The sequence below is a fragment of the Pelophylax lessonae genome, assembly GCF_965119305.1.
Source record: "Pelophylax lessonae genome assembly, chromosome: 5".
In the NCBI taxonomy this organism is placed as follows: Eukaryota; Metazoa; Chordata; class Amphibia; order Anura; family Ranidae; genus Pelophylax; species Pelophylax lessonae.
The window spans coordinates 403,694,068-403,708,941 of NC_138772.1; the positions used below are offsets into that span (position 1 = coordinate 403,694,068).

Here is a 14,874-nt window from a genome sequence, read left to right on the forward strand (position 1 = left end):
TGGCAGTGACCACTTTATAGTGGGATTGTGATAGTTTGGTGTGCATTCTGACACTAGCTGGAAGTACACTGACATTAATAATGATAATTATACAGTGATCAGTGCTAATTCTATTCACGGTCTCTGTACTAAAAACACTGGCTGGGAAGGGGTTAACATCTAGTGGTGATCAAAAGGTTAACTGTGAGCCTAACACTAATAAAAAAAAAAAAAAAACAGCAAAGATCGCCTGTCCTTGTACAGTAGCTGTGTTGGAAACAGATTGTAAAAGATTCTCTTCCATAAATGAGGGAGCAGGTCAGTGGGTCCCAGCGATCAATCATTGGATGGGGCCTGCTGATCGGTTTGTGCTGCGAGAGCTACCAGATACGTGATCCAGCCCACAGAAGCCACCCTGCCCCAGTAGATGTACTGTACATGGGGCAGTTGCTAAGCTGTTAAAAAAAAAAAAAAAAAACTTAGTGCTAGTTGTCAATACTTTCATTTGTCCACGCTCAGCTCATTTTTGGCTACCTCTGATGACCAGATCAATTGTCTTTTGCAACTAAATTTGCCCTTTTGGGTAATGCAAAATGCACAATAGCAAATTACAAATTTGTCCAGCATGCTGGAAATTTTTGATAGGTGCACCAGATAGGGGTAGCTTGGTTATGGCTGTTGGTATAATCAAACAATGTGCTTGACAGTCATAAGTAATGCTTTGATGTTTTTCCCATCTCTTGTGAGAATCATACTGGTATAGTTAATATTGATACCCATGTACAATTCCCCCTTTATTACCTAACAGCATTTGGAAGTATATTAGGTTTGCTATTGTTAATATTTAAGTATGCATTGAGAAGGTTAGCATATTGCAATGTAATGTAAATGTATATAGTGTTGGTCTGATCTTTATAAGGGAGATAGGGACATGTTATTTACATGCATGGGGAATGGGAGTGAATGTGAAATGTATGGGTTCCTGATAAGAAAGGCTGTCCACGAACAACATTGTAATAAGAAAAAAGTGCAGCGCTAAAATGGTTAAAATGTAAAAAGATCGATGAATAAAATAAGTCCTTGAATAGCACAATCAATGAATCACACAGGGGAAAACGTAAGGAAAGTCCAAGGTAAGATTCCATATGAAAGTGCTCAGTGCTCCATTTTGATAAGGTGCTCACAATTAGTGCAATCCTTCACCAGTGGTACTAGCCTCTCACCTGAAGGCTGTGAAAAAACAGCCTCAATCAACTCTCAGCAAGGCAATAGCTCCCGACCGGATCATCAACCAAAAGGATATCTCTTTGTCTCAGGTGCAAGTCACAGTGTTTCCCCCATGAAGAATAAAGGGCAGATCATAGTGTATTACGTTTAAACATGTGAGTTTATTTGCAATAAAAAGACAGCCTCTTACTTGCAATAACATTGGCAAAGGGGCCATCTTCAGAGAAATCCCATCAAGGCGCAACATTACAAGGATCAGACTAGGGCCGATATGAATTTTTGTAATGCTTGTGGCAAATGTTTGTGTGCCAATCAGGCACAAGAGGAGGAGATGTAATATTGGAAAAATTTGATACCGTAGAAAAAAAATAGAAATCAATGCAGATTGGACATGAGAACAATATGGCTTCTCCAGAAGATAATTGTAAAGGACTTTAATTTGAGGCAGATGACAATCTTCACAGCCAGCCTGCAAGAAACAGGACTAGATGAATACACAAGGTCGTTATCTGACCAGGACTCCTGATGCTATTCAGCTGCCTCCACCCCTGGCCAGCATGGTTCCTGAAGGGTAATGGATTAGATAGACATCCCGTGTGACCATCTGCTCAAAAGAAACTCAACTTTGAGCCTGGAACAGGAATGAACTTGTGTGACCTTTTGGTCACATTTCCTTATTATTTATATCCCCATTTGTAAATAAACCCAAACTTTATTTTAAGAGTTAGTCATCCTTCATTGGAATCAAAACACCCCAAACAGCACATTTTACAATTGGATATGAGGGGAGGTTAGCCAGTAATCTTTTCTGCAGGCGTGCATTGGAGCCGCTGAGGGGAGGTTGAAGGCCTATAGTCTCTTCTACATTTGTGCGTTGGACCAGCTATCAGGGGAGGCTGGAGGGCGGTAGTCTTTTTTGCAGGTGTGCGCTGGACCAGGTATAAGGGGAGGTTGGAGGCCGGTAGTCTCTCCTGCAGGCATGCATTGGACCAGCGATGGAGGGGAGATTGGAGATGACAGTGAAAGAAAAAGAAAAAATGGGGAATGACACAAACTAATGAAAAAACAAAAACCAATTTGTCCTAAAACGCATATGCTACATGCATTAAGGCTAAATAACTAAAACAGTTAGCCAAAAAAAAAAAAAGGGTTTGTTGTCACATCTGTGGCATAGAAGACCACGCTAAAAGGGACAAGCACATTAGACCTACATGTGAGGTCTTAATACAAGGGGAAAGCATATGAATTTTGGTGAAGGGATACTTGAACGTGGTGAAAGTATATAATGGAGGATTAAAAATGCAGAATAAAGAAATAACATATGGCACGGTTGGAACATTACATACTTACAAAAACAATTTGGACTTTTATGCTTATTACTTTATTTTGTCACATTAAAATGGCGCATATTATTATAAAAGCATAAGTTGCACTTGCTATATGGTTAAAAACGCAAGAATTTATGAATACTTGGAATGCATGTATCGTTTTTTTCAGTGTATGATCTACAGTTACTATAGGATAAATTATTATTAGGTATTGATCATAGTATTCGTACTGCCTGGCACCTATTTACATATCGATGATCTCGGTTGCCCTCTTCAATCAACCATCTGTGCCTGCCAAATTGTGTCCGAACCATCCGGCCCACATATAGGAGGTTTCAGGTACAGGAAAGGTGATAGCTGACATGGTCCACAGAGCAAGAGAAAAAAGGAGCAAATGAGGTATAATCTGCCCTTACAACTTTTTTTCTGATGATCCACAAAATGTACCAGCACTACATTTTAATTTCTAGCGCTGGTACATGCCCACAGTATTGTAAAAGGCTGCTGAAGAATGGTATGTTGGTTTCTTGGGTCTGCTGGGAAGAATGGGCCCCAACTTGGGGTCTTTATGCATAATCCCCCAAGCAATAATCCTCTCCATGTTTAAACTTGCTATGGAATGGAGTGATGAACTTTATTTCTGACCCTGTGGTCATCTCAGTTTTAGAAGCCTTGGTGCAAACAGTGGAACATTCCTGCTAGGATTCCTCGACAAAAGAGAAATAGTTGTGCTAAAAACAGAAGTGTGTCCCTTCCACGATGAAATGAGCTTGTGCAGGGTTTAGATGGGATTCCTTAGTGAGGAAATAGCTAAAGGAAGTGAGACCAACCTCATGGTTGATGATGCCTTTAAGGCAATTAGACATCCAGAGACAACCAAAGATAGGTGGGTTCCCAGTGATAATTTTTGAAAATGTCTAGTAGCTTCAGGGACTCGTATATACAGAGGTAAAGTATGTACAATGGGTTGTAGAAAGAAATCATGTCAGCCCTAAAAGCAGACTTTGGCCAATCAAACATATGTTTTTCAGAATGGCCAATTTAATTCAATCTTTGGGGGGGGGGGGTTAGAGTTTTATAATGTGTCATAGTATGCATTGCCATTGTGGAGACCCCCCCTCTAGATTCCTCTTCCAGCGACATAGGCATTGTAAGCCGAGCTTCCCATTTCACCTCTCTTTTAAATGCATTCCCCATATATGCTTTTAAAAAATGTACTAGGCTTCCTTGTAGATATCTTTCAAATTATTGATGTGGCTTGCATGCCAACTTACCATCTCATTTTGAATTTGTATTAGTAATAGGTTAGAAAGTTATGTCTGGAACCATCTGCTGGTGGCATCAGAAAAATGTTGCTAGACTGGTCAAAAATCAGCTTATATTTTTGGATACCTTTAGGCTTAGTTCACATTTGTGCAGTGAATTACCACTCACATTTATATAAAGTTGAGTATAAACAAAAGCACACAATAAATGCAGCAAGCTGCATTTTTTTTTCTTAAGCACCACCACGACAAACACACATTTTTAATCATTCATTCTGGCAGCATGCTTTCAGAACAGTGTGTTAAAAGCTTGAAGGGCTTGTAAGTACAGTGCATTTCTCTTTAATACATCGTATGATTCTAAAAGATGTAAACATATGCTCCAAAACACAAGCATACACACCTTGTATACTTTTTAAAAACAAAAAAGTAAAAAAGCGTGGGTCACAAATAATTTATTCTTGTAAAGTACATATTAAATAGCAAAGTAGGTGTAAGTTTGGCACAGACCCCATAAAATGAATGGCAATAACTGCCCATACTATGCAAGTTTGCATTTCTTGTGTATTTTATTAGGTTTTAAAACAGGAAAAAAAAAATATTCCTCTGCAAAATAACACATACAATCTGATAACATTTTTCGGATACTAATAAAAAGTGTGTGATGCATTTTTACCGTATACCAGAAAATCCCCCAGAACTGTATTGCATAAAGATTGCTTAGAAATGGAGAATAGCGTGTATTGCAACTTGTGCTCTTAGATACGTAAAACTGTGTGCTGATTTGATAGATATGTAAATACATTATAATCACATACCCAACTTTGCAAGAATTAACTTTATTACCTGAAAACCTATCTGCAAAAAAAAAAAGAAAAGAAAGAAAATGAAAAAAAAAAAAAAACACAAAAAAAAATTGGTCTTTCTTTATTTGCCACATACAAGTCTTCCACCACGCATCCTACTGGTTATATTTTCATGTCAAAGCTTCCTAGTTACAAAAAAAAAAAAAAAAAATGAAGTCTCAGATTTCACTTACAGCTCCACCTGCTGGTGAAATTGCAGTAGCAGCAGCCTTTCCCATTTCACTTACAAGCAATATAAGCAAAAGAACCCTTCATCTTTTTTAGGAGTGAAATATTTGGATCGGGTCCCCAAAATATGGATATCACCACCATAAAAAAATATGCCGCATAAAGATGCTGGATGATTGGCAATAACATGGAAACAATGGATGCTTCCTTTTGTCATAACATGCAGTTCCTAAAGCTTTACATAGACTTATGATGGCAAGACTGTGGGCTTGAAAAGAATCTAAGATGGTTTTCACATTTTTTGTTTTGAAGCTCTGCTCCACCTACATCTCTTGGATAGAGATCTCCTTTAAGATGGAATAGAAAAATATCCTGGCAAGGACATTGTAAATTGAGTGAGGCTAAATTTATTAAAACCAGAGAAAAAAAGCACAACAGTGTGGCCAACAGAAATCAATCAAGTTTTTATTAAAATTCAACAAATTCTAATTGGCTGCTATGGGCAATGTCTTCACTTTTGTGCAGATTTTCTTTTCTCCAATTTTATTGAAATGACACAGATGACGGTTTTTCTAGCAAGAAAACATTCAAAGTACTCAATTTATAGAAAACATTTATTCACTTATTTATTTAAAGATAACACATTTAATGTTCAATGATTACATTTAAATACACTGTTCTCTGCCGTATTATTCTGGTTTACACATTACACTGTGATAAAATTCACAGAACAAATTGAATTCTATCACAAAGAGGAAAAAAAGTTTTCCCAAAACTTTTTTACAATTTAAAAGGTCTGCTTTCCATGTAACACATGGATGTCTTGGAATCTGTGATGCAACATCACCACCTAGAGTACACAATGTGAATTAGGCTGGGCATGTGAATTACTGTAGTCTTCCATGGTTAACACGTAAAGACTAAAACTTAGAAGCTGCCATCAATTCACGTAGTTTTCCCCAAATGTAAGAGATAAAGTTAATGAGCTCTTCAAAGGAAGATGACCACAGTTCTGAGGAAAAAGTACAAGAGCTACAAGGACTGGCTACAGGAACCTGGGAGTTTCTACTGTTGGTAGTTTCCATATTGACCCTAAAATAAAGAGAAGCAAAATTACAATAAGACAGTTATAATTCCAACATCAATATAACATGATCTAGATACATAAAATTATGTTCATACAGTAAGCTCATATTTTTGAAAGCAAAGTCTTTTTGATACATTTTTTTTATAAAAAATGTAAGGCGCACAACTCTGGCAAAAGAAGGCAGCCTGTAAACAGCAGGAACCGGACACTTCAAAAAGTCGTTCCTGCACAATGTAGTGGATGACCTTCCTGTGAGACTGGGATATTTTTTTAGTATCCAGGATGTTTGGAACTTTACCTTTGCCTAAAGAAAGGGTCTGGAAGCTGAAGTTTAAGGTGAGGGTTTTTTTTTTCCCTTTAACTCAGCATTTCACAGGTTCAGTCCTGAAGAGTCCTCCACTTTTAGTCATTTACATAGTGGCAACACTTTCTGCAGTGCTTCACTGACTCCCCTTCCAGTTTATCCTACTGTTCCTCCCATAGGCATATGCAAGTGCTCACACACAGCAGGACTAAGCTATGTGAAAGTTGGGGAACCCACCAATAGGTTTGGAAATGTAAGCATGGAGAGAATTTGACTTGCCTGTAAATTCCATATCTTGGAGTACAGTACAGGACATAGATTGCTTATTCATACACCATGGGTTCAGGACACAGATTGCTTAATCATACACCATGGGTTATAGGTGTGTTGTGTGGACTCTGGCAAAGCTTTAGAGAACATACCCCTGGGCACCTCCCCAATAATGCTACCTTACCATGTCCTCTTTTGTAGCAAACAATTCAAAGTAAACCAAGGAATAAAAAGGGAGGGTGTTCTGTGTCCTGTGCTGTACTCCAATATATGGAATTTACATGTCAGTCAAAATTTCCTGTTTTAATCATACAGTACAGGACACAGGCAGATTATTCATACACCATGCAATGTTTTCAAGCAATAAGAAGGGTGAGTAACAATGAGACAACCCAACTGTGCCAACAGGCCCAAATAACAAGGGTCAGGACTCAGAAGACCCAGCTCAGATTGCTGCTGCAAGAACCTTGCCGCCAAAAGCTGCATCAGCGGAAGATTGGACTTTCACCAGAGACTTTGAAAAAATTATGAACAGAAGACCAAGTGTCGGCCTTAGAAAACTGGGATAACAGTAGTTTGGGGTCGAAATGTCCAGGAAACTCACTCTGATCTGGTGGAATGGGCATCTAAAAGAGCAGATTCTTTGAGAATGTAAGCTTTTACAGTCAGATTCCATATCCAACGTGCAATGGTTGACTTTGAAGTGGGTTGTCCCTTGAAAGGTCGCAAGGACAGGGCCAAACAGGGACAGGGAATCATCCGATTAAAGCAGTAATCTACAGTATACTTTAATGGCTCTGACTACGTCCAGGAAATGTAGAGAGCTTTACTTTATATGCTTAGGGATTAGGGCAAAAAGGATGGTAGGACAATGGCCTTGTTAAGATTGAATATTGAAACCTCCTTTGGGAGAAAAGATGGCTTTGTCATTATGAAGTTTGAGGAAAGACCCTAGCCGGAAAGGGTTGCCAGTTCAGAAAACACATCTGTCAGATGTGATCCTGACAAAAAAAAAAGGCTACTTTACAAGAGATCCTCTAGAGCAGTGGTCCTCAACCCTGGCCTACAGGGCCCACTAACAGGCCAGATTTTAGGTATTACCTTGGGAAGATGCAGACTAGAGTACTGCAATCACTGAGCAGCAAATGATATCACCTGGGATGTATTTCAGTGATCTTGAAAATCTGGCCTGTTAGTGGGCCCTGTAGGTCAGGGTTCAGGACCACTGCTCTAGAGGGAATATTCCTAAAAGGTTCAAAGGGTGATTTCTGCAGGGCAGAATAAAGCAAGATGAGATCCCAAGGAAGCGGAGAGAGTGCTGCAAAAGGGGCATAGTACAAAATACACCTTGAAGAAAGGTTCTTAAGAGAGAGTGAAACCAGAAGCCTTTGAAAAAGAAGACATAAGGCTAAGACTTGACCTTTCAGAGTGTTTAAGGCCAAGTTCTTGTCAAGGTCTGCTTGTAGGAAGGCTAAAATATGAGGCACAGAGTAATCTCCAAGGTTGAAGTGCCTGTGATAACACCAGACAAAAATGGATTTCCAGTTACAGTAGAGGCTTTTCTTGCTTTTAACAGGGCATCACAGGACTTAGAAACCCCTCTAAGGGGTTGCCTGCTAAAAATCTATGTTAACAGTATGTCTGTATACCAGGTTCTTCTGGGCCAATTTGGTTCAATTAGGATCACCATTTTTCTCTTGCTCTATTTCTTGAGCATACGAGGTAGGATTCGCAATGGAGGGAAGGCAATAAACTAGCCTGAGCTGAGAACAAGGGATTATCTAGGAATCTGAGGCTAGAATATTCCATTTTCCGGTTGTCCATTCATGGCACGTGGACTGCTTAGATCGCTGGATAATAATCTTCTGTTCACGAGATTGTTTTTCTTTCTTCAGTGCAAACCGACTTCTGGTGCCCCCTTGATGGCTTATGTAGGCCACAGCTGTGGCATTGTCTGACTGTACCTTGATTGGGCAGTGTTCCAGGGGTCAACGAGATGGCTCTAAGCAGCAGAACTGTTAGGTAAGGAAGGACTTCTCCACTGTTAGGGCTGTAGTAGTGATCCACCAAGGAAGTGAATTCATTGCCTAGCTACTTAGTAGCACGGGCAAATTGAGAAAAGAAGCCTGCTTTTTCCAAGTCGACAAAATATTTAGCAGGAGTTATTGAATGGAATTAGCTGAATGGCAGTAACATGAAACAGGCTATCGTTAGGCCTAAAACTTTTAGGAAGGATTTCAATGATCTCAATTTTTCTCTCTTTTTTCTCTAGACAGACTTGCTCTAGACAGACTTGCTTGAAAAAGACTGGAGAACAGATTTGTTGACATTGATAACCATTTTCTGAAAGCTGGAAAGGACATAAGTTCTTCAAGAGAAGGTCATCGAGATAACCCATGAAGTGGATGCCAATGATCTAGATGCCTTATGTTCTAGAAGGGAGAGAGACGTTAAAACCTTTCTGAACACTCTGGGAGCAGAGGATAGGCAGAAGAGTAGTGTAACAAACTGAAAGTAATTGTCTGCAATTGCATAGCGCAGATGAAGTGGGTAAATGAGAGCATTTTAAATGTCCATGGAAATTCCCTGTTTCTCGGTGAAGCTATGGCTGACCTTGCAGATTCATCTATTGACATCTGTTAACGGATTTTAAGTCAAAAATAGGACTAAGCCCCCGTTCACATTAGGTCGCTCCGACTTCGGGGGCGACCTGTGAAGTCGTGTGCACCGCGGCTTCGGCGCGACTTGCACGGACTTCATATAATGAATGTCTATGCAAGTCGCATCCAGGTCGCCCCGAAGTAGTACAGGACCCTTTTTCTAAGTAAAGTCGGAGCGACTTGTGCGGCTCCTATTAGAACCGGTCCTGTACTACTCAATGGACCCGACGGTGCGCGACTTGCCAGGCTGACCAAGTCGTAATAGTGTGAACCGGCTCGAATACATCAGTTTAGCTTTGGTACTGTAAACATGTTTGAGTTGAATCCTTTGAACCTGGCTTGTGGTGGTACTGGCACATCTGCTTCCTGGAAAAAGAGATGGTTGAGTGCATTCTGCAAATCTAACTTTTTTTGGGCAGTTTTGGGTTAATTTAATAGAGTTCAAAATGCTACTCCCTCACCAGAAAGGCAGACTGCAAAAGATGTCACCTCACTCCTAAGGTGTCCATGCACTGTAAAGAGGGCTCAGGGAAAGGTAGGGTGGCTTTTGCGGCCAGGCCTTGCGCTAAAGAAGGCAGAGCTGAACGTAGCTTCTGAATTTAAAGCCTGCTTAGAGCAGACAGGTCCTCTGCATTTAGAGGAGCTAGGGGTTTCGAGCCATCCTCTCAGGAAGAAAAAAGAAACTTTCCACCAGCGACCGCTGATGAATTGGTCAAGCATCTCACCAAACACTTGTGAGGCATGTTTGCATGCAGCTTCAGCTGTCCAAGCTTTATGCTGCAAGATTCTGAGCATGTGTATTGAGATTAGAGCCTTTCTGGCGATTTTGTGGTGCCGGCAGGCTGTTGGGCACCAGGTAGGTGGTACCAGGTGGTGGAATGTGCTCTGTGTTCCGGTGTAACGTGAGATTTACCTACCCCGTGAGAAAAACCTACCTTCGTCACTTCCGGGCAGGAACAGCTGAGCAGCGCAGCACTGCGCATGCTCAGAGCCCCGGAAACCGAATGAAAAAGATAAGGAGCTGACTACTGGGCATGCGCAGTAGTATGACAGTATTAGGGTGTCTGTGAAAAAAAGCTACCCACGCGGCGGTGACATTAAAACAGCTGCCCGACAATATGAATCATCTCCGCTCCTTCCCCTGTCACTTCACTGATGTCGGCGAGTAAATATAAAAGCGGCTGGCGGGTCCGTTATGTATCTTCTCATACACCCGGCGGCGCTTTTATATTTACTAGCCGACATCAGTGAAGTGTCAGGGGAAGGAGCAGAGATGATTCATATTGTCGGGCAGCTGTTTTAATGTCACCGCCGCGTTACAGACAATGAGGGTGCACCGGAAGTGACGAGGGTAGGTTTTTCTCACGGGTAGGTAATTCTCACGGAACACCGGCGCTGAAAGGAAGGCTGTAATGCAGACGGAGTCATAAGGGAGCAAGAGGTTTGGAAGCCTGTAATCATGCAAGTGAAAAACAATGGGGTAGAGGAGGGGGCTGGTATTGGTGAACGGGTTATTAGTGTGGGATAGAGCTGCACGATTAATCGTTAAAAAATCGTGATCTCGATTCACCCCCAACCCCCCTCACGATCTAAAACGGCATGTCCTCAATTCTTACAGAGCTGTTTTCTGCTCACACAGCTGTCAAAAAAAAAAAAAAAAAAAGACTCTGGCAAATGTTCAACAACATTGGTAAGGCTACTAGATAACTATAAACACAATGTTTTACAATATATCATTTTGTTCTTTTAGATCAAAGGAATGAACTTCTGTCTTTAAACTCCTAAGGATGAAGCCTTTTTCGGACACTTGTTGCTTACAAGTTAAAATCAGTATTTTAGTAGTGCGCAAAAGTCTTTTAAACGCAGTTTTTTGGGAAAAAATACACTTTAAATAAAAAAAAAAATAACAGTAAAGTTAGCCCAATTTTTTTTGTATAATGTAAAAGATGATGTTAAGCCAAGAATCGTGATTTTATTCTAAGCAAAAAAATTGAGATTCTCATTTTATCCAGAATCGTGCAGCTCTTGTGTGGGGCTCAACTTTCAATGCCATGACAACCAATGCAGAAGGGGAGTGGGAGGTTAACTTTCACTGCCACTGCTGCTCCATGGTGCTGTATTTGTGGTCACTGGTGGCGGATTCGCCTCGGGATCCCTTTTATTTTCCTTGCTTACCGGAGCAGTCGGTAAAGTAGGAAACTATCTGATTTCCTGGAGCGATGGGCAGGAAGTCGAGTGAGGGCAAGATGGCACCCACTCTACTCTACGCCCTTGGAGGACTGGAGCGACATCGGACGTCACATTCGCCTACAGCCTTAAAAAGGGATACATTTTTATTTCTTTTGCTTTTAAATGTGAGATCCGAGGTCTCTTTGACCCCAGATCTCGCAAGAGGACCTGCCATGCTTTTTTCTATTACAAGGGATGTTTACATTCCTTGTAATAGGAATAAAAGTGATAAAGAAAAAAATATATAATTAAAAAAGGGACAGTGTAAAAATAAAAAACGAATAAAAAAAAATAAAAAAAGTAAAGCGCCCCGTCCCTCTGAGTTGCGTGCAGAAGCAAACGAATATGCAAGTCTCGCCCACATATGTAAATGGTGCTCAAACTCCACATGAGGTATCGCCACGATCATTAGAGCGTGAGAAATAATTTCAGCACTAGACCTCCTCTGTAAGTCTAAACAGGTAACCTGTAAAAAATGTAAAAAGTCACCTATGGAATTTTTTTTTATGTACCGTAGTTTGTCGCTATTCCCCGAGCATGTGCAATTTTGAAGCAGGACATGTTAGGTATCTATTTACTTGGCATAACATCATCTTTCACATTATCCCAAAAAAAAAATTGGGCTAACTAATTTTTTTTTTAATTCGTGAAAGTATTTTTCTCCAAAACAATTGTGTTTGAAACAAAAACACAAACACAGTGACATAATTCTAGCAAAAGAATTATCTAGCAAAAGATATTAATTTAAACTTCTAAACAAGTGTCAGAGAAAGGCCTGGTGCTTAAGTGGTTAAACACCAATGATGAGGGTTATTGTATCATCCACACCAGCGGTCAACCAGTAGTGGAAAATGTTGGTGGTCCCCAGGGGTTCTGCCACAAATCAAAATTTAGGCAGATGAACACGGCTTCATGTTTCCAGTGTTGTTCCCAATGCGCGCTGACCAAATGGATATTCGATGCCTCCTCTGTAGTTAGTTCCGGCTCTTGTGAATTCAGAGGGAGGCAATGGGAGTAGTGCAGAGAGTGGGAGGTGAAGGAGGGGACCTCTAATAACAGCAATGATCACAGACTGTAGGAGGGAGCACGGAGCTCAAGCACATGGTTGGATAAGGAGGCGAGATTCAATGAGGAGTCCGTGTAAGGCAACAGTGTGATGCATTGTGTGAATAAGGCATGTAGAATTCATGTTAGTGGTCCAAGGGATTTAAAACTCAGTATAGTGATCAGTGAAGTCTAAAATGATGGCAACCACTGCACTACACGAATGCTGAGGGTTGTTATTGCATCCATTATCACCAAAGTTGACAATGCATCCATTGTCAAAGTATTATTGCATGCACTGATCCTAACACCAGGGGTTATGGTGTTCTTACTTGTTATAGGTACTTACATTGCACCGACAATTTACGCAGCACTAATATATATATATTTTTTTTTTTTACATTGACATCAGTCCCTGCACTCGAGGAGCTTACAATTTAAGGTCCCTAACATGCATTCATACATACAAGGGCCAATTTAGAGAGGAGCCAACTAACCTACCAGCATGTCTTTGGAATGTGGAACCCACACAGAAAGAACATGCAAACCCCAGCCAGGTAGTGCTGTGGTTGCATTGCAAGACCCCCCCCCCCCAAAAAAAAAAAAAAATCTTTGCAGAGCAATCCAGTTGTCATATACTGCAGATCTGTCCATTAAAGGTTTTGCAGGTTTTTTTTTACCCACAGGGGCTTGACGAGATGATGAGAAATCAAGATGCACAATATCAAGGCTTTGGCGAAATGAGGAAATTAGCTTTACAACGTTAGCAAGTACACTACATGAAGATCCCTCTTCAATGCAGTGACAATCTGGGGAAGAAACATCTTCAGCTTCCTTCAAAACGGTATCCATATCCTCTTTATTCCCTTCTGTGTCCTCTGTGACCAGCATATATTGGGATCCGAATCAGACTGAGAAATGGCAGTGGGAGAAGAGGTGTGTTGTTTTCTGGCCCTGGACAAAGACGGCTGTATTAAGAATGTAATGTGTCTAAAGAAATTTAACAGATGCAGAGAATTTTGCTTTAGTCGAATAGACTGCTGTTAGTGTTCCTGAAGTAGAGCCAGAATAAGATGCCGACAGTGGTGTTAGAGCCAAATCTTGCTGTGGTGCAAGGAATACATCGTCACGCTGAGGTTAAGTAGAGAGAATTTTTGTGTGCAATTTTGGTTGGCTCCCCTTTTCCTGTTCCATGCCATACCAAGTGAGAGTTATTCCCCTTTGGGGTACTCACGGAATAGGCTATGGAGTAGAAGGTAAAAATGTCTGTAAGGAGTATGCGGTGACCCAGGTGTTGTCTGTCCTGGAACCTGGTGAAAAGGGTGGAAGGAAGTGCATGAGTACCCTATAAGGGCTCTAAGCAGAAATAGCGTTAAAGTGTGCAAACAGTGGTGTGATTTAACACCAGGTCAGTCACCACAGACTGAGCTAAAAGTAAATTAGTTTCAGCGTGAAGTCTGAAAAGTTTACATATACAAAACATTCCAAACGTAGCTTAGTTTATACAACACCCGTCAGAGGTACAGGCTGACCTCATCTTACTGTCCATGATGCTGGACTATATAAAGTCTCGGCTTCACCCATCATAGTGGGCATATCATAGAAGAGGTCTTCAGGGACAGACTGACTATGGCCCTGAACACGTAGAGCACCCTGTGGTTAATTCAACACATTGCATCAAGTACCAAAGTAAATGTGCATGAGTATTCAGTGCCTGAAGTAACATTACAAGCTGTTCTCACAGCATAGGGTGCAGGTATGGTTCCCAAGGTTGTATGAATCCAGATAAAGTGTTTCTATGTTGTATGAGAAGACAGTGAGGGTTGACTGAAGATAAAAAAAATTAAAAAATAAAATAATAATAATTGGCTGGTTAAGCTGAGTGAGCAAAAGCCAAAAGGAGAAAGCTTCCAGGGATCATGTCTTCAAAAGCTGTGCCAGCATCAAGTCATTTGAAGATAAACGCCTAAAACCCATGGTGTATGAATAATATGCCTGTGTTTAGTACTGTACGATATTTTTTAAAAAGTTCTTTAAACGGGAACAACAGAGGTGATTGCTGTTGTAGCGACCAAGATCAAAGCAAAACTCAGATAGGTCTGGACTCTAAGCTAGCTCTTCTAATTTGAACAGTTTTGTCAGTCAATTAAATTAAAACTTTAATCTAAGGGCTCTTTCACACGGTCCGCCTCCGCAGGCGGATCCGTGTTGCTCAGCGGGGATCGATCCGCGATCCCCGCTGAGCCGGGCGGATGACAGCTCCGTCTCCGCTTGCAGAGCGGAGAGGGAGGTGTCTCAGCACCCGCTGCCCTCTATGGGGGATCGGAGGAGAGCGGACCGCTTGTCCGCTCTCATCAGATCCGCTCCGCTCCGATTACTGAACGGATGGAAAAATAGGCTTTCCATCCGTCCAGATTTCAGCACAGGATCGGATGCGGATGGCAGCG

General features: G+C 41.1%; 1 protein-coding gene across 1 annotated transcript in view; it reads right to left on the bottom strand.

Annotated features, from left to right (window-relative positions):
• Window positions 1–5,003: 5,003 nt before the first annotated feature.
• The window catches only part of SS18 (SS18 subunit of BAF chromatin remodeling complex), a 127,102-nt gene continuing 117,231 nt past the window's right edge, over window positions 5,004–14,874 (bottom strand). The window contains exon 11 of the mRNA XM_082259403.1: window positions 5,004–5,925. Within this exon, the coding sequence (XP_082115529.1) occupies window positions 5,899–5,925 (27 nt within the window). The 3' untranslated portion in view covers window positions 5,004–5,898. The remainder of the gene's footprint in view (window positions 5,926–14,874) is intronic.